This window comes from Venturia canescens, chromosome 1 (assembly GCF_019457755.1).
Source record: "Venturia canescens isolate UGA chromosome 1, ASM1945775v1, whole genome shotgun sequence".
In the NCBI taxonomy this organism is placed as follows: Eukaryota; Metazoa; Arthropoda; class Insecta; order Hymenoptera; family Ichneumonidae; genus Venturia; species Venturia canescens.
The window spans coordinates 35,966,963-35,988,605 of NC_057421.1; the positions used below are offsets into that span (position 1 = coordinate 35,966,963).

A 21,643-nucleotide genomic window follows, 5' to 3' on the forward strand; every position below is an offset into this window, starting at 1 on the left:
TACTCCCCAAGATGGATATTTTTCTCAACAAAAACCTCAACATATTTCAATTCGAAAATTTCAGAAAAACAATAATAGAAATGTATCTTTCAATATTGCTGAATTAACTTAGGAAAATACTTTTTCCGGTAGGAGAGTAGAAAAATACGATATAATCGAAATTCGTTAATCAAATCACGTATCCAATAACTAGCTCGATCGATTTCAACGACTGATATGCCTATGGATGAGACAACGGAACCTGAATCTTTAATTATGGAATAATACGTTGTGATTATATATATCAACGACTGATATGCCTGTGGATGAGACAACGGAACCTGAATCTTTAATTATGGAATAATACGTTGTGATTATACAGGGTGTCCCATTTTAATCTTACACCTGACTTTTCTCGGAAAATATTGCTCGGATCAAATATTGTGTGGAACAAAACTTTTAGGGGTTGAAGGGGGACGTATGATAAAAATTGGTTTGTGCATCCAAAATTCAAAATGGCGGCGTTAGTATGGCCGACATGTTTTTTTCGAATGGAAACATAACTTTTTTTCATCACCAAAAAATTTTTCAGCGCAAAACCAACAACTTTTGTTGGAAAAATTTTTTGATTAAGTTCATATTTTTCAAGTAAGAACATCATTTTCAACTATTTTAGAGGTATCCAGGATGTCCCGCGACGAGATCTTTAACGTACCAAGTGCAAGTGCGTTTGCGTGTAAGGAGCATATCAACGATTTCGTTGGGACTGAAATCAGCCATTGTTGCTAATTTTCAGAGTTTTCCTCTAATTTAAGAATTTTTAAAAATTTCGAGAATCAAGAATTTTTCTCTGATTTCAGAACCTTTACAAATTTTCGATTTCGTCTCTTGCTAATGGCTGCGGAGTCAGAAGATAAACGTTTCAATCAATTTTTCATCCGTGGGCGATCACAATGACTTCTAAAATAAAAAATTCTTCTCTGATTTAAAACTCTAAAGTAAGAGAACTACGCAAAGTCAGACTACGTCAGTACTACCAATGATGTTTTCTTTTGGAGTCCGAAAATACTGCGGTAGTGACGAACCGCAGAGACCTAATCCTTGTGAGCGTACCTATGGGCATAAAGGCATTGCATGCCCCTCTTTTTAAAAAAGTTGAAAAATAAAATGAAAATAAAAAACACACACACACACATGCACCTCCACGTATGCACGCATATGCAGACGCACACGCAAACGCACTTGCACTTGGTACGTTAAAGATCTCTTCGCGGTGCATCCTGGATACCTCTAAAATAGTTGAAAATGATGTTCTCACTTAAAAAAATATCAACTTGATCAAAAAATTTATCCAACAAAAGTTGTTGGTTTTGCGCTGAAAAATTTTTTGGTGATGAAAAAAAGTTATGTTTCCATTCGAAAAAAACATGTCGGCCATTCTAACGCCGCCATTTTGAATTTTGGATCCACAAACCAATTTTTATCAAACGTCCCCCCTTAACCCCTAAAAGTTTTGTTCCACACAATATTTGATCCGAGCAATATTTTCCGAGAAAAGTCAGGTGTAAGATTAAAATGGGACACCCTGTATATATACAGGGTAGCTCATTTTAACTTTGTCATTTTAATATCTCGAAAATTAAGCGTTTTCGATGAAAATTTTTCAGACAAAATAGACAGAGTTTGGTGGTGGACGTCTAACGACGTTAGCAGTTTTGACCTTCAGTAGCGGCTTCAAGGTCATTTGAACATCAATTTCGTTTTCTTCATAGGAACTACATATTTTTTATCGCAGATTCGTATTTTGTATTAGAAAATAAGTAACTTTTGTCTGACAAAGTTTTTGCAAAAATCTCAAATTCAGTTAAAAAATTGATATTCTAAGTTTCGAAGAATAGTGTGACCCACGCGCTCGGCTAGCGTAGTTCCAATTGTTGATTACTGTCTGAGCTATCACTCTTCACCGTCAGCATCAGCGTTACCCAGTGTGCATTACATGGAGGTTGTTGATCTGATTTTACACACCACTTGGCCCTGAGAAGGGCCGTTTGTTTTTTTAACGCCTGTTGCTGCTTGATCTCGCGCATTTCTTGTTCAAAATGACCTCCATTACTCTGGATGCACAGGTTGAGCCTATGTCTGAAATTAATAATCACCGATTATCATGCTGGTTCGATTTGCTTGCAAAGCTCAGCGCCTGTTCACAAAATACTTTCACTGTTATTCCTATCGATACATGTGCGATAACGCTTTTTGGATTTACGTGAATGTTGTTTTAAGCTGGTGTTAAGCCGAACTTGTAAAAGTCAGTGGTCAGTCAACATTTTACTGATGCTTGGTGAATGTTGTAGGAATTATAGACAAGCTGCAATTTTTTACGCTCAGCACTATCATGGCCGAGATCACCCTTCTTATCAACAAATCATAATCATTGAGAGATGATCTCGTAGCAATGCACTTGTTCGTCAGAGACGAAGAAATCGGAATGTGAACCGAAATGACACTCAACTTGTTGCTATTTTGGGAATGATTCACAACATATCAGCACTCGCGCAATACAACGATAACTCGGAATACCGTGATCTACATTTCAGCGAATGTTACGTTCCGTCCGATACCGTCCTTATCATATCCACCTCCTACAGGAATTGGATGCTCAAGACTACGCTCGAAGACTTGGATTTTGTCGCTGGGCACTTCAACAATTCGATGGAGATGAACATTTCTTCTTTAGGGTTTGCTTTAGCGACGAGACCACTTTTCACAATACTGGTTTTATCTAAACAGACACAACTCCGATTATTGGTCACCAGAGAACCCTCACTGGAATAGAGAAATCGGCAATCAACATCGCTCGAGTCTCATCACTTTGATAGGGATCGACGACAATCAAATTATCGGGCCACATTTTTTCGGCTGTCCCATCAATAGTGAAATGTACTTGCATTTTCTTCAACACCATCTTCCAGTCTATTTCGAGAACGTCCCGTTGAACATCTGACAGCAGCTGGGGTTTCAGAAAGATGACACTACTGCTCACTATTATGGAAGAGTGCGGAACTTTATAGATTTCCGATACCCACCCTAGCAAATTGTACGACCAGGATTTCGGTCGAAACGACTACAAAACGACCGACTTCAGGGGTTTTACGGCAAATCGTTGGATCGGAAGAGGATCTATTGCATGGCCCCCAAGATCGCCTGGTCTCAATCCACTGGACTATTTCCTGCTGTGGGGATACCTGAAAAACACGGTCTACGAAAGTGCACCGACCACAAGAGTGCATATAGTCGAGCGGATTGGAGGAGAGTGTACGGCAATCAATGCCAACACCATCAGATCGGTGATTATTAATTTCCGACATAGGCTCAACCTGTGCATCCAGAGCAATGGAGGCCATTTTGAACACGAAATGGACTAGATCAAGCAGTAACAGGCGTTAAAAAAACAAACGGCCTTTCTCAGGACCAAGTGGTGTGTAAATCTGATCAGCAACCTCCATGTAATACATATTGGGTGACGCTGAAGTGGACGGTGAAGCGGTGAGCGAGTGGGTGATACTATTCTCCAAAACTTAGAATATCAATTTTTGATTTGAATTTATGACGCCGAAGTTTCCAACGTTGGAGTCCAACGAAATGATCTAAAAAAACTCATAAATAATTCCAGTAAATCTCCAATCTTGTTCCCTGCCGAATTTTCAATTCGTAATTTTTCAAGCCGCATCAATAATTCGTGAAATAAAAAAATTTTGAATTTAAGATTTTTGCAAAAACTTTGTCAGACAAAAGTTACTTATTTTCTCACACAAAATACGAATCTGAGTCTAACGTCGTTAGACGTCCCCCACCAAACCCTGTCAATTTTGTCTGAAAAATTTTCATCGAAAGCGCTTAATTTTCGAGATATTAAAATAGCAAAGTTAAAAAAATGATCCACCCTGTACATATAGTTGCTGGCTGGTTGGTTGGTTACGACTGATTAGAAAATAATGAAAGTACTTGGCTCGCACATTGATGACAATATTTCAACGTGAAGACACATTTCAACAACACCTTCACAAAATCGTCTCTGTTCGGTATTGTGAAGTCTGTGAGGTGTTAAGGATAGAAATGAAAAAGCCACCTTTCTTGCTAAAAAGTCGAGAGATGAATATTTTTTTCTCCTTTTTATAAAATTTCTCACTGAATAATTGCCAGATAAATTGTCTGTTCTTGAAAACATCTCTTCAACAATTTTTGTAATTCTTGACCAACTTTTAATTTCTCTCCAAAACAAAAAGTTTCATTAGATTAAATTTATATCCGTATTAGAATGAAATTAGGTAGTATAGTAATAAGAGGTCGTTTAACATTGTTTCTTTTAAGCCTTGGATATGAATTGAAAAATTTTTCGGTCTCGTTAACAACAACGATATTCTGAGTCGATTCCATGATTGCAGGTCCTTAAGCATCGGTGGAAAACAAGTGGAAGCGGTGGAACGTGCACGTGACGGGACTGCGTGCGCTTACAGCGCTTATCACAGCACCAAAGATGTGGAACCGAGCGCGCGGGGACATCGCGAAGAATTGCCCATCGCGATGAGAGTTTTGGGTTCTGGTTACTTGACCACGTGTTTGCAAATAAAGTATTACAAATCTGGTGACCAGAGTCATTGCGAATGGGGTGCGAGATTGCACTGTATTGAACTCGATTGTTCGAGCGTCGAGGGTCGATTAGTGACAGTCGACAAAGAGACTTATCGGAAATTGGGCATTGAATCGTAACCCAATAATGAAAACACGTAAACCGACTTGTTATCCTCTTCTCGTCTCTAGATACTCGTTGCAATCATTTACTCATTTTAATATTTTCATTTCCTCCATTCACTTCATTCATCAAACTGTATTCGATTTTGCAGAGTAACTTTTTTATTTTTTTATGCAGAAAAAATCTTTATCAACTTTTTCAATAGTTTTTTCGGAGAGTCTTTTTTAAGCTCCCTGCTTAGGCATTCGTGCTCCCTCTTGAAGGATCTTATTTAAAATGATGAAAATTAAAAAATGTATGAAACACAGCCATTTAAACGCATACTCGATCCAAAAGTGCTATTGCTTTCGAAAAATGGTCGCTTCCATTCGCGCGATATTAGATAGATTATAATTAACACTGTTCTTGAGAAAATTCTTCATGAGTAATCGATATATATTTTATTACTACCGCTCAACAGCGTCTTTTGTACGATCCAAAACTCGATCGATCGTTACAACCATAAATTATCGATGCACTTGCAACAAACTATGAGGAAAGAAAAAAAAATACGTCCATTAATTTTTACGTACTATTGACGCGCAACCTTTTCGATATATACTCTGTGGATACTTAATATCGACGACCTGAAGAGCCGAACAAGGGTGGCCTTCATTCTTGCCTTGAAATAGATGACCTTTGCGTTTCCATCCGACCAGTACTTATTCATACTTATTTCGTATTTTTTCATCTGTTTTTCGTTCCATTAAATAATTTCGCCTCGAATTTTCTGCGGTATAAATATAAATATAGTATTTTATCGATAAATGAATATCGAATAATTCGATCAAGTGAAAAAATGCTGCTTGAAAATATTCCAGGGTAGTAGATCTATGAGAAACGAAAAAAAACTTGCAAATTTTTGGCTGACCAACATTTTTCATTAATCAATCTTCCTTTTCGCACAGCATTCGATCAGATTTGAACTTTTTAAATCTGAGCTAATTTTCGATTCAATCACGTTCAGTGCACAAAGTAGGTCTTAAAAAGTATTGATAAGCCTATGTTTATAAAAAATTTGGTTTTTAGGGAAAACAATTACAATCTCTGTTGTCTATTATTTTCTCGCAGAGGTGGAAAATACCGATTGCGGGAAGAATTTTTCTTATTCTGATGTTCTTTTCAAAACATTGTTAGAGCGTATGTGCCTCATCTCGCGATTAAGAAATCGCTTCTAATTGTTTCACTCGAAAATATCCGATAAATATGCAGACCAGAGAAAACTAAGATAAAGACGTCTTACTCGATCGCTCCTAATTTTGTAAAAGAAAAATTGCTTTAATAATTGTTGTTTCACTTGGCGAGTACTATTACGAAGAAACTATGAGTCAACGGTCTACGATTGAATTTTTTTTTGAACCTGTGACTATTGCATGAGCTACTTCTGCGTTCGTTTTTTATTTCTTCAACATTAATTGTAAAAGACGCGGAAACGTCATTCTTTCGACTCTGACTGTTCGGACATAAGGGGTTGGTTTCAAATTTTTCATGAAAACCTTTTCTCTCTGGGTCCATGGTACAATCAAACACACGCGTACAACCGAACATCGACGTTTTGCATGCAGGAAACAAGAATATGTACTACAAACAAAAAATATTTCGAATGATTATTTTTAAACGTAATTTAAGTAAGGCAGTATTTCAAACTCGTGAATAGATATTTTTTCATGTCAAGAGATCTGAATTTCAGCGAAGCCCTATCCGAGAACATAGAATGTTCCGTCGAATTCGAAATTCAAAGATAAAAAAAACCTGATATTTTCGTAAATTGAGAAAAAACTTTTTTCTGTTTTTTTTTTTTTTTTCAACAATTCAAAATGAATAACAAGCAAGCAAATCGAAAGAAGTGCCATATTATGAATACTTATAAAATATAATTGAAAGAAAGTGGAACTATTAAAATTATTGAAGATTCTCTTATCACTCCTGTGGCAAAACAAAATCAAAGAGAAAGGATAAATCTTATTGTAACGTTGTAAACTCGTTTCATTAAAAAAAACCAACGAACGCATTGATCGGTACCTGTATACGTTGTTACAGCTTCATAGTAAGAAATACAGAGTGTGCAATAGCGGAGTAAGCGGAGAGATAAAATATAATACATTTTATGCGCATCAACGATATTTCTTGTACAACGAAAACATATCACGTAAATTACGAATAACTGAAAGTATAAACTGTATGTAAAGCAGAAAAGGAGAGTTCGAAACTAGAAATCGAAACAGCGAGGAAATTATAGTGCGTTGAATAAAGGAGAGAAAAATCGTTCTTAAATATTAATTTCGTTTCTGAATTTTGTCTCGATCCCTTGCGCGGTTTTGAGATCGTATATCAAAGATGTAATATGTACAGTGAGTGTAAACCGAATGGGAAAATTCGTTCTGTCGAAAGAAAAGACAAATAAATATTTGAAATGATTGATCGTCTGAATATTTACTTTTGTTTTTTTTTTTCAATTAGTAGAAATAAATCCTTCGCTTGCATTTTCGAAGTTTTTCGATTGTAGAAGTACATTTTTGGCTATAAGAAATCTGATTTTTCATCAAACGCTATTATTTTTAGGTAACATAGTAAACAAAGTTTTGAAAATTTCGCAGCTCACATATTTTTGGGAGGTTCATAGTTGAGCAGAGAATAGGCCAACTCTTTGTCTTTCAATTCGCTAATTTTTTTACGTATTACAGTTGCCAATCTAGTATTTCCTCGTATGTACATGGCGGAGTGATGCATAGCTATTTCGTACATAAGAGGGCACCAAGTACTTTTGACAGTTCCTCTGACAAGGGCTGTCATATAAGATTCGATCAAAGTGGCGTCTTGTTCGACCGGATAGAGAAACTCTGTCAAAGGTACAGCCAAATTATCGCCTTTCAATCTTATGTATCTTAGTGCGGCAGCGTGTTCAGACCATAATAATTTACGATAATGAACATCGTGACGTTGTCCAAGTGGGATGATAAGAGCCATGGAAAATCCATCGTTTCCGTATGAGTTAGCACAGAAGGATTCGCAAAGTGATGTAAAAAGATCCGTGAACGAACTTAGTCCTGGTAATGCAGTGTTGAAATTGAATTCCTTGTAATATTTTTTGAGTAATTGTCGCAGAGTCTCGTTCAATAAAATCGCTATGTTATCGTCGAGATAGATGGTGTCACAGAGATAAATAAGCAAGAGTCTGCTGAAACGAAGACTTGGTGAGAGATTTTCGACGATTTCCGGCATCGATAATTCGAGACTCAGTAGTACGATTATTTTTGTCGTGTCAATGTTTTTCCAATCGTTCGCGTGATTCTTCTTGCTACTGTAAACGGCTACGAGGGGCAAATAAAGCCAGTCTCTCGGCATCGCCGCCTGCTCCCAACATCCGCTCGACGACACGTATTCACCGTAGATAATACTCAGATCGGGTGGCAAATTCACCAATTTATGTATTTTCTCGTTGTCAACGGTGAGCTTCAAGCTGTTTAAGTTGTTTGTTAATTTTTCAATCGTTAGCGTTTCATCGTTGAGAACGCAGGCAAGAATTTCTTTGACCGCGAGCGATGCATCGCTCGGCAATGTTGATACCAGTTTTATTCCTATCTTCAATACCATTCGTCTAGTTGATTCCCCAACTATATTTTGAAAACGCATAACAGATCGAACGATTCCAGTTACGAGAAATAATTCGATTCTCGTGTACCACGAAATCTCGAGACTCCAATCTTCCCTCGATAGTCTTTCTATATATTTCGCCAAATTTTTGTTATTCAACAATGTTTTGAGCTCCTCGAATCTAGATTCGTTTTTCGTATCACCTAAAACTTTGATCCACGTTCCAAGAAACGGCAGAATGGAATTCATAGATACAGCAGGTTGCACCTGACCATTTTCTGCTAAAACTCCGAGACTTGGGAGTGACGGTGGGTCCCGGGAACTTGACAATACGTAACCACTCAGTAAGTTTGATGTAGAACTGAAAAATTGTTCGAATAAGATATTTTCCTTTTCAATTACTGAAAAAAGCGATGTAGGGGAATTTGTTATAGTATAAACTTAACGATTCTCAACATTTGACGTGAGACTAAAAGCGAATTCACTTTAATAATGAATAAACTTGCAATAAGTTATTTTTTAATAACCACTGAAAAAATAGAGTTTGGAGACTGACCAGAATAATTATACTATTTTTTCAACATACCATAAACTATCGAACATGTTAGAATTCGAAAGCAGCTGGCAACTAAACGAAGGATCTTTCAGGTTCGCTAGGATAATTGCCACGAGTTTGGTTTGGCTCCACTGTTGAGAAAATATCGAACATTAATATCGTTGAACGTAATTCACCTTAAACAAACCTACGGAGAATTCCAAAAAGTTGATATTATAAGAATTAATAAGAATAATAGTAGAAACTATAATGGCAGCAGTAAGTAATTAATAATAATGATGATTTGGAAAAAAAACGCTCGTGTGGGTATTTTTAAAAATTTTCCGGAATGTCGAACAGAAAAAAAACAATTATGGAAATTGGTATCGATTTTCTTTGCTTTGTTTTGATCATCATAAGTATCAATGTTGCCAAAGTCACGTACTGTGGGTGCGGACACTTTAGCCAGCTGGGTAGTCCACTTGTTCAATAGTTCCCTGATAGTAGATATCAACGAACTTTCGTGAATCGAAACATTGATCACAGCAGCTGCATGCTCACACATTAATTCCGACGAACTACCGAGATCGTGATTATCCAGGAGAAGGCGCAATTGTGAGAGAAGCTGTAAGCGGGCTCCAGCAATACTGTCCACTGCGACATTAAGCGCTAGCAATAATTTCCAAAGACGCAAACTCTCGATTGCGAGACGTATTCCGACGAATCTAGAACTGAATATTAAAAACTGATATAAGGGTTTTTTTGGTAAATTTCTTTTTAATATTATTTCGATAATTTTTAATAATATTTTCATATGAAAAAAGGAGAATCTGTAAAATGAGACGGGAACAATATGAAATGAAAACATCTCGCTCGAATTGTGACAAAAAATACTCTAATAAATTACATAAAACACCGAATGATGAGCGTGAGCAGTAAAAATTGAATGAAGGATTGAATAAAATATTCACATGGATTCGTCGAATGCGTACGACACGATGCGATGAACAATTTTCAGCTTATCGAGCCTCTCAGCGACAGGTCTTCCCGCGTATGTGATCAAAATACGACAAAATCTGACAGCAGCAATACTTGGAAAACCGTATGCATTTTTCGTTGGATCTTCCGGACCTAAAAAATAATTACGTTCGATAAAAAAAATCTCAATAGTCAGTCTGCGTCAAAATGTATGTAAAGATGTTCAAAATTTCCCCTGTAAACATAATCAATCCAATACGTAAAATTTCGATTATAAATGAATTTAACACCTGAAGGAAATAATCAGTTTTTATACACTTACTGAATCGATTCAAGCCGACAGGAATAAAGTTTTGAACGATGCTTTCAAGTAAATTTGGAATGCAAGCAATGTTCAATGCTGTGGTCCGTGATTGTCTCGACAAACGCGTCAAAATTTCTAAAGCTGCGGTCACACCTATTGGCGGTGGATGCATTTCATTCAAAACATACCTAAAAACAAATTCAATGAAAATATATAATAGCTTCAATATACACAAAAAAAATACTCATAGATGAATCTAATAACGATGAATATTACTCTTCAGCTTTCAATAATGCCACTTTATATCCATTCATTCTCTTTATTTTTGTTTGAGCCTTTTATACGTTTGGCGAGTTTTGGGTACGTAATTTCACGATGATTTCTAATTTTCTCGTCAAGTAAGAATATATCAAAATGGTTTTAATTGAATAAAATTTATTTTTATCTTGTTAAAATTGAAAATGAAGTCTTTTGGCAAATATGTTTGAGATCGAATATGGTGGAGATCGAGAATTGAAAAATGTTCAACCACTCCAGGCCTGTGATATTTCCCGTCGAAAATTTTTGAATTCCTACCAGCGTTTATTACAAGGAGCAATATAATGTTTCACATTTCTCTGAATTAGCTTTCCAGCTATTATACGGTTCTTTTTCTGGAAATTCTTCATTTTGGAGAAATAAAAGACAAATGTTGTAAAAACAAAAAAAAAACAAGGATAGGAACATCGTCTGGATTTGTTTGAAGTAAAGCAATGAAAAAAACGGGTGATATTTTCTACCTCAAACGAATAACGATATCCGATCGAATAGCAGCAACAATGGTGTCCAACTGAGCAAGTTCGTGATCCTTCAAAGCACTTGTATCGGTTACATCTGTTTTCGGAGCGGTTAATTCTGGTTCAAGGATGTTTCCATCGGAATAACGCCAACCAAAGAGTCTATCCAAACAAATTTCGTCGGCTTCGCTATATAAGAAAGCTCTAAGTGCTTGCATACTAGCAGTGACAATAGCGACAGAGGTATCATCCAAGGAAAATCTGAGCAGTAGTAAAATATTTTTCTCATTGAGAGCAATGAGAGGAGCAGGTTCAAGAACTTTGTCGTACCACCCGTTGCGACTTTTTTCCATTATATTTGCCAGAGTTGTGAGGGCAGTGCAGCGCTGTTGTTGGTTCGACGATCGGCTTAGTTGCAACAATTCTTGCAACGAATAGCCTGGACGATCAGGCTCTTCACCATGGTGATGTAAGCCCTTATCCACTGTGAGATTTTCATCGTGAAATGGCAAAAGTACACCATTGAAATCGAAGCGAGCATTGTAAGGCTCTTCCGGCGTTGTTTTGTCATTCCCATCAGGAACGTCTTTCATCCACTCAAGTTTTTCACGTTCAATTGTGTCCATGTGCATCCATCCTTCTGCTGCTGCTGCTCCCGCCAACTCAATCGCTGGAGTATCGTTTCCCAATTTTTCAAAATTGTAATCCATTTTTGTTGAATTCATTTCTATCTTCGTTTCGTTATTGTCAGATTTCAATGGTGTTTCCAATGACTCTGTCCACACCGTTTCGTTTATTTCCATTTTTTCATGGCGAATTTCCTTGTTTGTTTCTGTTGTCGATTTGTTTAAGATTTTATTTTTACTTCGAAGAAATTTTATTAGTTCTGGACTCAAAGTACTCTCCAGTTGAGATTTTGCCTGCAGTATCTCTTTTGCAGTCATTGCTTTCAATTTCTCCAGATTTTCTTCATGGATCTCTGACTTCAGAGGATTCATCACTGTCATATTTTTCCTGGGTATTGCAGTAATTGTATTTCCCTCATGGCAAGTTAGTGATGTTTGTGGCTGCAAGTTTTTTGATACTTGCTGGAGAAATAAACTTCCTGCTGCACCAGATGCCTTGATAAACATAATAATCATAAATTGAATGCAAGTACCGCAGATTCAATAAAATTAAGAATAGTTTGAAAAAATCAGTTCCTGAAATTTTTAGTTTTTTTTTTTTTTACAAAAAATTCCTCGTAGTAGGAAAATTGATAACATTTCTTACAGTTGATAACAATAAAAGATCCAAACTCAATAAGTCACTTCATAACACTTAAGAACGATGCTGAAGTTTCCAACGTTGGAGCCCAACGAAATGATCTAAAAAACTGTCCAATAATTCCAGCAATTCTCCAATTTATTTCCAGTCGAATTTGTACTTTGTATTTTTTCAATCTACACAATTATGATTCGTGAAATAAAAAACTGATGGATAAATCATTTTATTTTCATTGATTTCGTTGGACTCCAACGTTGGAAGGAAACTTCAGCGTCGTCACTTAAGAATGCTTTGAATGACCCATACTATTGTAAATTTGACATCAAAATACTAGATGCATAGTGAAGATTATCAAATACTCATTTCTATTAAATTTGTGTGATTTTCAAATGTTTACATGGTATATGGTAGAAATATAAATGTAAGAATCTTTCTATTGAATTGACTAAAAATGTCATTTCCAACTATAGATTTTCTAGAGTTAGTGCAATATCAATTACGAAAGATTTAAAACCTTTTGATCAACGCAAAATACATCAGGAAAGCCTCTTTGTTTGTCATCCCATAATGAAGCATGGGTGAAATCTGATGAATTTTTTCCTTCTGCATATTTTTTTTCTACTATCCTTCCAAGTATAACGCTCGAAGGGATCAGAGGTAAATTCTGTACAGAATCTGAAATAATATGGGGAGACTCATTTTGGCTGATGATTTTTTCGATTTTGGGATGTATAATTTGTCCGTCAGATTGAGAAGTAGTTAACTTTTGTTGTTGTGCAAGGGCTCTGCGTTCAGCGAACTTCGATCGGATTCTACCATCTGATTTTGTATTCCCAAGATCATTAGTCTCCATTGGCACAGCGGCTTTCACCTGAGCCCGGAGATTTATCACTTTTGCGGAAGGTTCTTGTTTCGTTCGTAAAAAGTCTTCTTGCATACGAAACAATTCTTCCTCACCATCGCAAGGCTTAGGACGTTTTAAGATCGTTGGCTCGCTCATTTTATGTTTGAAGATTCAAACTTTTAAATGACTTTTTTCCTTTAATTGAATTAGAAGTTCATTAGCAAAAATTTTTAGAACCTAACCTCAAAAACTTAATCACTATAAAGGTACACTAATCCAAATTCGGTAAAAACGTTGGAGATTCATAACCATTTTTATCATCGGAATGAATTACTTCTCGGTTTATACTATACACATTGGAACTTGTTAAACAAGGGGTTAAATGTTTTTTCGTTGTATTTTCGTGTACCGGTATATATATATATGTTAAGGGACTTTAGGCAATAAGTCACAGTCACATGCTTTGTCGGTATGGTTGTGGTATGGTTCGTCCTGGTTCGTCGTTGCGGCGAGAGAGCAGCCGCTGTAAAGCTCTAAACGCTGTGTCTGTAGTCTGTAGTTGGTATCACGTTGGTTATATATATATTCTCTGCGTATATAATATCTTCTTTCTTTGTTTGCGAATGGGGCTCCGGTCGCGCGAGTTGCGAGCATTGCGAGTTGTTCTTTGCGCCACTTCTACGGCTTATTCTACTATGAAAATATGGCTGGTATCGGGGTACAAGTTATACAATCTGCTGGAAAAACAATGATTTCGCGTAGTTCATACTCAATGTTGCGTCGTGCTCAATACAACATCGTAACAAAGAGTGTAAAATACAGTTCGAATACACACGACTCAGGTAAGCTAAAGTTGCGTTTCTCTGGAATAATCGAAAACAAAAGTTTTGAGGTTAACTTAAGGCTATCGTATTTATCGATAGGATTGACCATCGTCACTTTCCATTCTTTTCACTTGTATAAATTATCGCAGAGAAAGATCCTGCTCCGTTTTTTTTCAATGAGGACGTTCAAAATCTTCTGAAAACCCTAATACGTCCTAACAACGAAAAACTGTTCAGAAAGCGCAAAGATGGTAAACCCATTGAAGATGCTGTCTATAAATTCATGACTGATGAAGAATTGAAAAAACACATAAACGAAGCTGACGAACGAGGCTTGAGACGACTTCAAATGCCTCCTGTTGTTAAAAGACGAACGGATATTCAACGCGTTTTATCCAAAGATCCAGCTCTCCAAGGTCACGACACTGCAAAATATGTTTTCACTGATATAACTTATCCTGCCAATGATTATCAGAGATTGATTGCTATAAGAGAAATCGATGGTACTCTCAGAACAGCCACATGGGACGAACGCCATCGTATCAATCAAATTTACTACCCAATTAAGGGCAGACAAATCCGACATCCTAAAATGTTTCAAGAAGAATATTTGAAGGTATATTTCTTTCGCGTTACAGATTTTTATATATATTCAATAGAATTAATTGAAGAAAATTATGTTTGCAAATCTTGTTCAATTGGAAGTGTTTATTAAACTTATATTTTAGCATCTAATTGGCTTGTGTTACGTTCAATCAATTTATATTTTTTTGTTAATTTTTAAGTTCCTCTTGATTTTTTTCTAAAACTAATCCACTTTCTAACCTAAATAACAAGTAAACCTCAATTTCTGTTTTCGATTCTTAAAACATATATATTTTTTTAAATTTATTTTAGGATGTATTGGATCGGCGAGAATATGAATTTATTTTGGACCGAGCGTGTCTACAGTACGAACCAAACGATCCGGAATATCATCGCATCACAGAAACTGTTTATGCAAAAGTTAACGAGGAGGCGGATTTTGATCGTTTGCGTTCCACACGACATTTTGGTCCACTGGTTTTTCATCTTGTTTGGACAAAAAATATAAACCATCTACTCCTCGAAAATATAAAAACAGAAAGGCTCGAAGATGCGGTTTTATTGATCAAGCTATATAATACAGTTCATCCCGATGCATTATCTGCTACATTGGACTATAATGGTGACAATTTGAAATTCCTAGAAGATTATATTAGTCTCGAGCCGTCGAAGAATGGAAGATTGGTGCTGTCGTTACAAGCGTTGAAAGAAGTATTGAATGCCAGACAAATTATCGAAGAAGGTGTCAAAAAAGCACATGGCTTATAAAAATATGTCACTCTTTGTGATTGAATAATAAAAAAACAAAAAAAAACGATATTGACGTTTCCATTAAACAATTTCCCTTGGAACTGGAGTGACTTTGAGTCAGCACGGAACGTGAAACTTTATGCTGGGTAGTTTCATAATCTAGGCAAAGCACAATAAATAAAGAACAAAATAATTGCAAATTGTGATCAGAGAATATCTACAATCCCCGAGTTCGTCAAACGGAATGTTCAATACTTTGGTTGTATAGTTTAGCATGAGGGAATGTTGAAAAAATTACTCATCAATAGTCAACGAAAGTGATGCATCAAAATTTAGGGAATAATATTTAAAGAATAGCTAATTTTTATTTCCACCCTATGATTGAATTATCAATTTTCCCAGACGTTTTATTAAATAAAAAAAACCTTCTTAACGCGAGAAAACGGGCTAGCATTGGCTGGACATGTAACTTTCACTCCGAAAAATGGAAAATCATGAATATGTTTGTTGTTTTTTTAAAAGGTCACGAGGTTTCGTTATTTCAGCGATTAATACCGTGATTAATTTATTATTTAATTACTTACAAACATTTACAAATGTAACAAGTCAATTCAATTTGGCGTACAAGGGACTGTCAGAAAAAACATTACACTAATGATTCATAATATTACTAAATACAACATATCTCCTTCGAAGTTTTTCACTCTGTGCATTTTTTGAGATGTAAGCGCGCGCGCGCCCGGGATCAATGGATGAGGTTCAATTCGCTTCGTAAAATATGTCGATCGTTCCTAACGATGTGGAATACACCACTCTATATATATATGAGAAAAGAAATCTCGATTCAATTGAACGTGCATGCATAAAAAAATGAGCTTTGTACAAAGTTAATCCTACCATATAAATACAATAATAGATAAATTTAACGAAACACATTGTTTTACCTTTCACCCAAGTTAAGAGAAAGATAACGGCTATTCAAAAATAAGAATCATCGTCGATCCTTGAGATCGGACATTACTAATAGTTCTATCGCAATGAGGTGGTTTTAGCGTGTTTCATAAATATGTGCAAATTATGAAGAAGCACTAATTCAATAAGTGTGTTAACTTTTCATCGTTCGAAGAAATCGATTGAGAATCATTTGAGAAGAAATCGATTCTTGTATTGCTACGATTGATTAGGCCATTAAATAACATTTGTTGATTAAATACATTTGTTATCCAACTGATGAGCGAATTTATTCAGAGTGCTACGTATAGTGGTTTGATGTATATTTAAAAAAAAAATACTTGGAAATTAATGTCAGCAGCCCATTCACTGGTGCGATTTCCACAGGAAGTTCTGTTTTGCTTCTGCCAATTGTTAATGAGGAGAAACAATTGACGTCACAGGATTTGATTTTCATATTATGTGATTCGCATCAAGAGTCTTGAAGAAGCAACACTGAAGATTGTAAGCTTTGGAAATTTTTTTTTCGCTCCAACTGGTCCTACACATTTTTTTTATCATCCGGGTTTTTTCGAACGACGGTAAAATCATGATGAAAATTCATAGAAAAAAAACGTATCTAAGCACATTTGTATTAAAAAATCAGGCTTTGAAAGACCACATTAAATTCGAAAGTTAATTAAAAATTTGATCTAACTTGAGATATTACGTCGATAAAGTTTATTAATTTATATACGCGCATACGAATCGTTTAGACTCCCCATTTACAGTCTCCCATAATTCGCATATCTTACGTATAGTCAGTTTATTATTGATAATATTTGCGATATTAAGGGTTCTGTTGTTTGAGCAATTTTATTATAATCCTTTTTTTGCACACATGTGTTCTATCCTTTGGAATATTTTCGGGCTGAATTCGTCGTCGTCGCCGTCGTCGTCGTTCTGCAGCATTTTGTTCTCTGTTTCTCTCTATAATGTTATATGACATTGCATCGTAAGAGTGACAATCTCCGTTCGATCATTTTACGACGATTCTCAATCATCCAAATTTTTAGTATGACAGAAAACGTTTATTTTTGTATTACAGAAATCGAAAAATATTAAAAATACTTTCTGAAAAATCTACCCAAAAATTATCAATTTTCGTTGCATGATAGTGCATTTTTCGCTGGAATAATTCGCCAATCTAAAATAGTCTATGCCCCGACCATCGGCTACTAGTCGATTTTCTTAATCGATCGGTTGTCAGTAGAATATTTGACGTGTACAACAAAAAGTTTGATGCAAGTTTGTAGTAACGAAGATCAATTTCAGGACTTCAGGACTTCAATGTTAGGCAATTTTTTAATTTTGGAAAATGTCAAAGCATAAAGAAGAAGGAACAATACATTCGAATCGGCACATTCAAATTCAATTCGCATATCTTGCCGGAACGATTGAAGGATTTTACTCTATTAAATAATTTATCTTTCTCATGTTTACTTTTTTTGTAAAAGAAAAAATGTACGAATGTATTTGATGCAATATCATTTACACAAAATGCTGTATATTGTTATTCCGACAAATCCAAGAAACACATAGCATTCAGTCGTCATTTGTGATACGTTTACATTGTCATCAGTTTTTATGTTTATTTTTAATCGTTTTTAACTTAACTCCTTAAATGTATGTTGTGTGTACATAGGTATGTATAATATAATCATAATAATGATGATAATGATAATAATAATAAAAATAATAATCTAAATAGTTGTTACGAGTATAACGGCGACACGTGTAATTAAAGTAGATGGAAAGAATAAAAATAAATTGACAAATCTCAGGCTGTATACCTTCCTCGAAATTATATTTATATATATATATATATAAATTTATACTACAAATGTCTTGGCACAGGCGATTAAATAAATCCTCCTTTTGTTTTTTTTATTTTTTTTTTTGTTTTTCAATTTTATTTAATCTCGTTTATGCGAGACAGATTGATTTCGGTGATAGTTCAGTGTTTTTCGTACATATTCAAAACTGTTCGTAATGATTATTCGAAGCAGTCCCATGCAAACATTGTTTATCTCGTTTTACACTCTCGAATTCACACATAATTAATATTCCGCTATAGTCTCATCTAAATAAATTAGATTTGCTTCCCGAGTTTATTGATTTATTTCTCTTCGTTTTTTACGTTTATTCCCATCTTTTGGATCCAGTTATTTCTGTTTTTTTTTCTCGTTTCAACAATAGTTTGTTATTTAATGATAAGTTTTAGTTATAGCGTTACATAAACACGAGCTGCTCTTTCCGATCAGTTTACCGGTGATAATTTTTTGTTTGTTTATTTTTTTGTCTTTTATTCTGCAAGATCCGATGGATACTGAATAAGCCATTTTCGTAAATCCTCGTGCTGGCTCGTTCATTATACTGCATAATACTGTAAATAACTTGGCGTTATCTCTTTCGGCAGAAATTAACGGAATTTATTATCATATAATATATAGATTGATGTCTATTTTTTCTTTTTCTTTTTCCTTCAGTCGAGATCGATCAAGATCGTACATGATTATCATTCGCCGAGACGACATATGGCGGAACTGAAAATTTTTTCGAAGATGTTCATTTGTATATAACATGACGTGCATCTTTGTGTCCCGATGTTATAATAATGAGGAGCACAAGGTTTTCGTTCCCACGATCGAGCAGAGCAGAAATATTTCAATAAATATTTCTCATTCCCGCGGGGCGAATGTTTTAATTTTTTTCATTTTTTTTTTGTTTTCAATTCAGATTCAAATATCATTATGAATTAATTTTTTATTTCACTATTATTACTACAATTATTATTAAGATAGTGCCAGACTAATTTTATGCGTCGTATTTCGACCCGTATCGGAGTGCGATATCGTCACAGTTCGTCAATTTGAATAATATATAATTTGTCGCTTCTCGTTCAATCGTGTACACTATACTCGGACAACTTTTTCATCAATTTGCTTCCATCTTGCAAAATGATGTACGAAGAGGATTAACACCGAAACAAAAAAAATATTACGTGACGAAATCCCAGTAGCGTTGCTCCGTGATGACATTTATACCACCTATCAATATAACAGCCAAGACCGAGCAATTTTAATGAATAGCTTGGATGAAAACTCACTATCGAATTCGTCATTTTTGTTGTCGTTACAATTAGCATATCAAGTATCGCTTATTTATCTTTTTTTTTTCTCATTCATATAATGTTCACGGCTCTTCTAATTTCTACGTAGTGTATATTTTTCATTTTTTCATTTAATTCCAGTGTGTGTATATATATATCCAAATCATACACGCGCATCGGTCACAAAAAATCTCATACTTTATTCCATTCATCCCGGATAACGAGATAACTCATTTGTATGGAGAGTTCCCCTTGTTTGTTTAGTGATGATCTTGAAGTTTAGCACATTTTTGATATTATTTCATCCATTTGCGACTTATTATTTCTTGCACATGATCATTCATATGTGAGTATATTTAACCTAGTAGCTTTAAAAAATGCCTAAAATCTCGCCGACGAGAGTCCCAATTTTGTTTGCCCGTAAACGTATACACGCGGCAAATGAACAAATTTAGCTAATTTTATTGTGTGTTTTTTTTTTTTTCCCAATCAAAAATGTAACGATGTTAAATTTTTTTCCTCTTTATGTCATTTTTTTATTACGTTATAATATAATATATCGGTAAATAATTTTGCACAAATTCGACAAGTCGGATTTTCAGTCTGAATGTCCTCCGTTGTGCCTCCTACGGTATCATAGTGATCAACGATTCGTTAATACGATGGTCGATAGAACTAGTTGACAAAATGGCACAAGTAAACAGGCAAAAATTGCGAGACAGAATAATCTCCGAAACTGTTCCTCGATTGTTTCTTCGATCATTGGTCAAAGTAAGAATGAATCCATATAGATTCTTCGAATCGTTGAAAAAAGTCCGAACATTATTGGGAATCGAACATAAATATATAAATATAAATATAAGAAACGTCACTTTCGTCCCAAGAGATCGAAGCCGTAATCTTGATTTGCTGTTCCACTGTTCCCGTAAGCTGCCTCGAGTATACATTCGTGCCGATGATATTTTTATCGTCGGTATCGTCGTTGATCAATTAGCTAGACACGAGAATCGTCATCGAATGATAATAAACGAACGTAACGAGGCTCGATAACAATAGCCAACTTCTCGGTCACAGAATGTCAGTCTCGTAGATTTTGCTCGTTGTCGTCTGGCTGATAGCTTGAGAGTTCTGCGAATCGGATTGTTGTTGTTGTTGTTGTTGTTGTTGTTGCTGTTGTTGTTGTTGCTGTTGTTGTTGCTGCTGTTGTTGTTGTTGTTGCTGTTGTTGTTGTTGTAACGATTGCACGGATGTTGCAGAGGGCTGTCCGTCGGCATTGACTTTGCTGATGGTAAGGCTGGTAAGCGAGCCCGAGCTAGTAGTGCTTAATCCAAGTCCCATTTTAGCCAGGAGATTCGATTCGGAACCAGTTTTTTTGAGCAAATCAGGCGGTGCGGGTGGAACGGTTGCGAGGCCAGATGCGTTCCTGTGTAATTGTTGCAGACGTGCGTATTGTTCTTGCAGGGCTTTTTGTTTACGCAATAATTCTTGATGTCTCTGTTCCAGTTGTTCCTGACGTCCTTTCTTGTTCTGGAGTCCTTCCTGGGAATTAATGCTCTCGCAGGAGCTCGAATTACTCGCGGATAATATGTTATTATTGGGAGGCAAGCTCTCGTCGTTGTTATTCGCATTTGGTGGTAAAGCCATTGGAGGTTTGCCACTTTCTTTTGGATTGGCACGTCCTCGACGGAGTGTACCGGTTGGATTGCGAGGTGGCAATTGAGGACTCGTTGGACTGGCCAACGGTGATCTCGAGCTTGTACGGGGTGGCGGTGGTGGTGGTACTCGTCTCGAAGTTGCCAATTGCAATAATTCGGCATTTCGCTCTGGTACCGGAGGCTTTTGCGGTGGCAAAATCCCACCGGAGTCTGATACCTGAAGTCTGGCTATTGGTGGTGAAGTATCCGTGTCCGAGCTCGATGGATACGAGTGCAAACGCCTGAGCGTGTTGGAATGACCCGGTGCGACGATCGCGAGACTTGTCGATGAATCTATACTACCCTTACGACCAATGTCCGACATGTTCGGTGCTCTACCACTGCTCTGTACAATTTGGCTCGCTGATCGGCCAATTTCGGACAAATTTGGCATGTGATTTACCGATTGTCCTATCATCATACCCGACGCTTGGCTCAGTTGCGATGTTGGTCTGGAGAACGTTTGCAACTCATCTAGCAGAGCGTCGAGTGCGTTCTCCGGACGCTGCTGATTTGGGGTGGATGACTCGATAACGTGGGCCCCTCCCCCGATGACGCCCGTTGGCCCCACGACAGTGCGTTCCGCTGGCACAGGGGCAGTTGTCTATTTTTTTTTTTTTTTT

At 36.2% G+C, this 21,643-nt stretch overlaps 4 protein-coding genes across 17 annotated transcripts in view; 2 read left to right on the forward strand and 2 right to left on the reverse strand.

Moving 5' to 3' along the window:
• The window catches only part of LOC122412902 (CB1 cannabinoid receptor-interacting protein 1-like), a 21,669-nt gene extending 14,482 nt beyond the window's left edge, over positions 1-7,187 (forward strand). The window contains exon 2 of the mRNA XM_043422891.1: positions 4,422-7,187. Coding sequence (XP_043278826.1) covers positions 4,422-4,746 — 325 coding nt within the window. The 3' untranslated portion in view covers positions 4,747-7,187. The remainder of the gene's footprint in view (positions 1-4,421) is intronic.
• LOC122412870 (RNA polymerase II-associated protein 1) lies at positions 6,780-13,587 on the reverse strand. 4 transcript variants are annotated; one of them, XM_043422810.1, is made up of 8 exons: positions 13,475-13,587; positions 12,736-13,260; positions 10,959-12,076; positions 10,198-10,367; positions 9,869-10,028; positions 9,343-9,628; positions 8,949-9,049; positions 6,780-8,723 (listed from the first exon to the last, which is right to left on the reverse strand). In XM_043422810.1, exons 2-8 carry the CDS (start codon positions 13,219-13,221, stop codon positions 7,367-7,369), a joined length of 3,678 nt encoding a protein of 1,225 aa, XP_043278745.1. In that variant the 5' UTR covers positions 13,222-13,260; positions 13,475-13,587; the 3' UTR covers positions 6,780-7,366. The 4 variants fall into 4 exon arrangements, with proteins under 4 accessions (XP_043278745.1, XP_043278754.1, XP_043278764.1 ...); XM_043422819.1 differs by having other exon boundaries at positions 13,375-13,561; XM_043422829.1 differs by having other exon boundaries at positions 13,528-13,542.
• Positions 13,588-13,617: 30 nt separating this feature from the next.
• Positions 13,618-15,291, forward strand: mRpS22 (mitochondrial ribosomal protein S22). Its single transcript, XM_043422878.1, has 3 exons — positions 13,618-13,907; positions 14,039-14,505; positions 14,787-15,291. The coding sequence occupies exons 1-3, from the start codon at positions 13,769-13,771 to the stop codon at positions 15,240-15,242; spliced, it is 1,062 nt and encodes a 353-aa protein (XP_043278813.1). The 5' UTR covers positions 13,618-13,768; the 3' UTR covers positions 15,243-15,291.
• A 481-nt stretch (positions 15,292-15,772) lies between these two features.
• The window catches only part of LOC122412823 (uncharacterized), a 241,837-nt gene continuing 235,966 nt past the window's right edge, over positions 15,773-21,643 (reverse strand). For 9 of the 11 annotated variants that reach the window (XM_043422724.1, XM_043422767.1, XM_043422776.1 and 6 more), the window contains one exon: positions 15,773-21,624. In XM_043422724.1, coding sequence (XP_043278659.1) covers positions 20,395-21,624 — 1,230 coding nt within the window. In that variant the 3' untranslated portion in view covers positions 15,773-20,394. The remainder of the gene's footprint in view (positions 21,625-21,643) is intronic. The other 2 variants (XM_043422793.1, XM_043422799.1) reach the window with 2 other exon arrangements.

What these genes read in the sequence shown, in the direction of transcription:
- mRpS22 (XM_043422878.1), top strand. Translation starts at nt 13,769, where the DNA reads ATGGCTGGTATCGGGGTACAAGTTATACAATCTGCTGGAAAAACAATG. An exon ending in TTCGAATACACACGACTCAG is followed by an intron (nt 13,908 to 14,038) that starts GTAAGCTAAAGT and finishes AAATTATCGCAG; the next exon opens with AGAAAGATCCTGCTCCGTTT. An exon ending in TTCAAGAAGAATATTTGAAG is followed by an intron (nt 14,506 to 14,786) that starts GTATATTTCTTT and finishes AATTTATTTTAG; the next exon opens with GATGTATTGGATCGGCGAGA.
- LOC122412870 (XM_043422810.1), bottom strand. Translation starts at nt 13,221, where the DNA reads ATGAGCGAGCCAACGATCTTAAAACGTCCTAAGCCTTGCGATGGTGAG. An exon ending in TGTCGGCTTGAATCGATTCA is followed by an intron (nt 10,029 to 10,197) that starts GTAAGTGTATAA and finishes ATTATTTTTTAG; the next exon opens with GTCCGGAAGATCCAACGAAA. An exon ending in TACGCATTCGACGAATCCAT is followed by an intron (nt 9,629 to 9,868) that starts GTGAATATTTTA and finishes TTTAATATTCAG; the next exon opens with TTCTAGATTCGTCGGAATAC.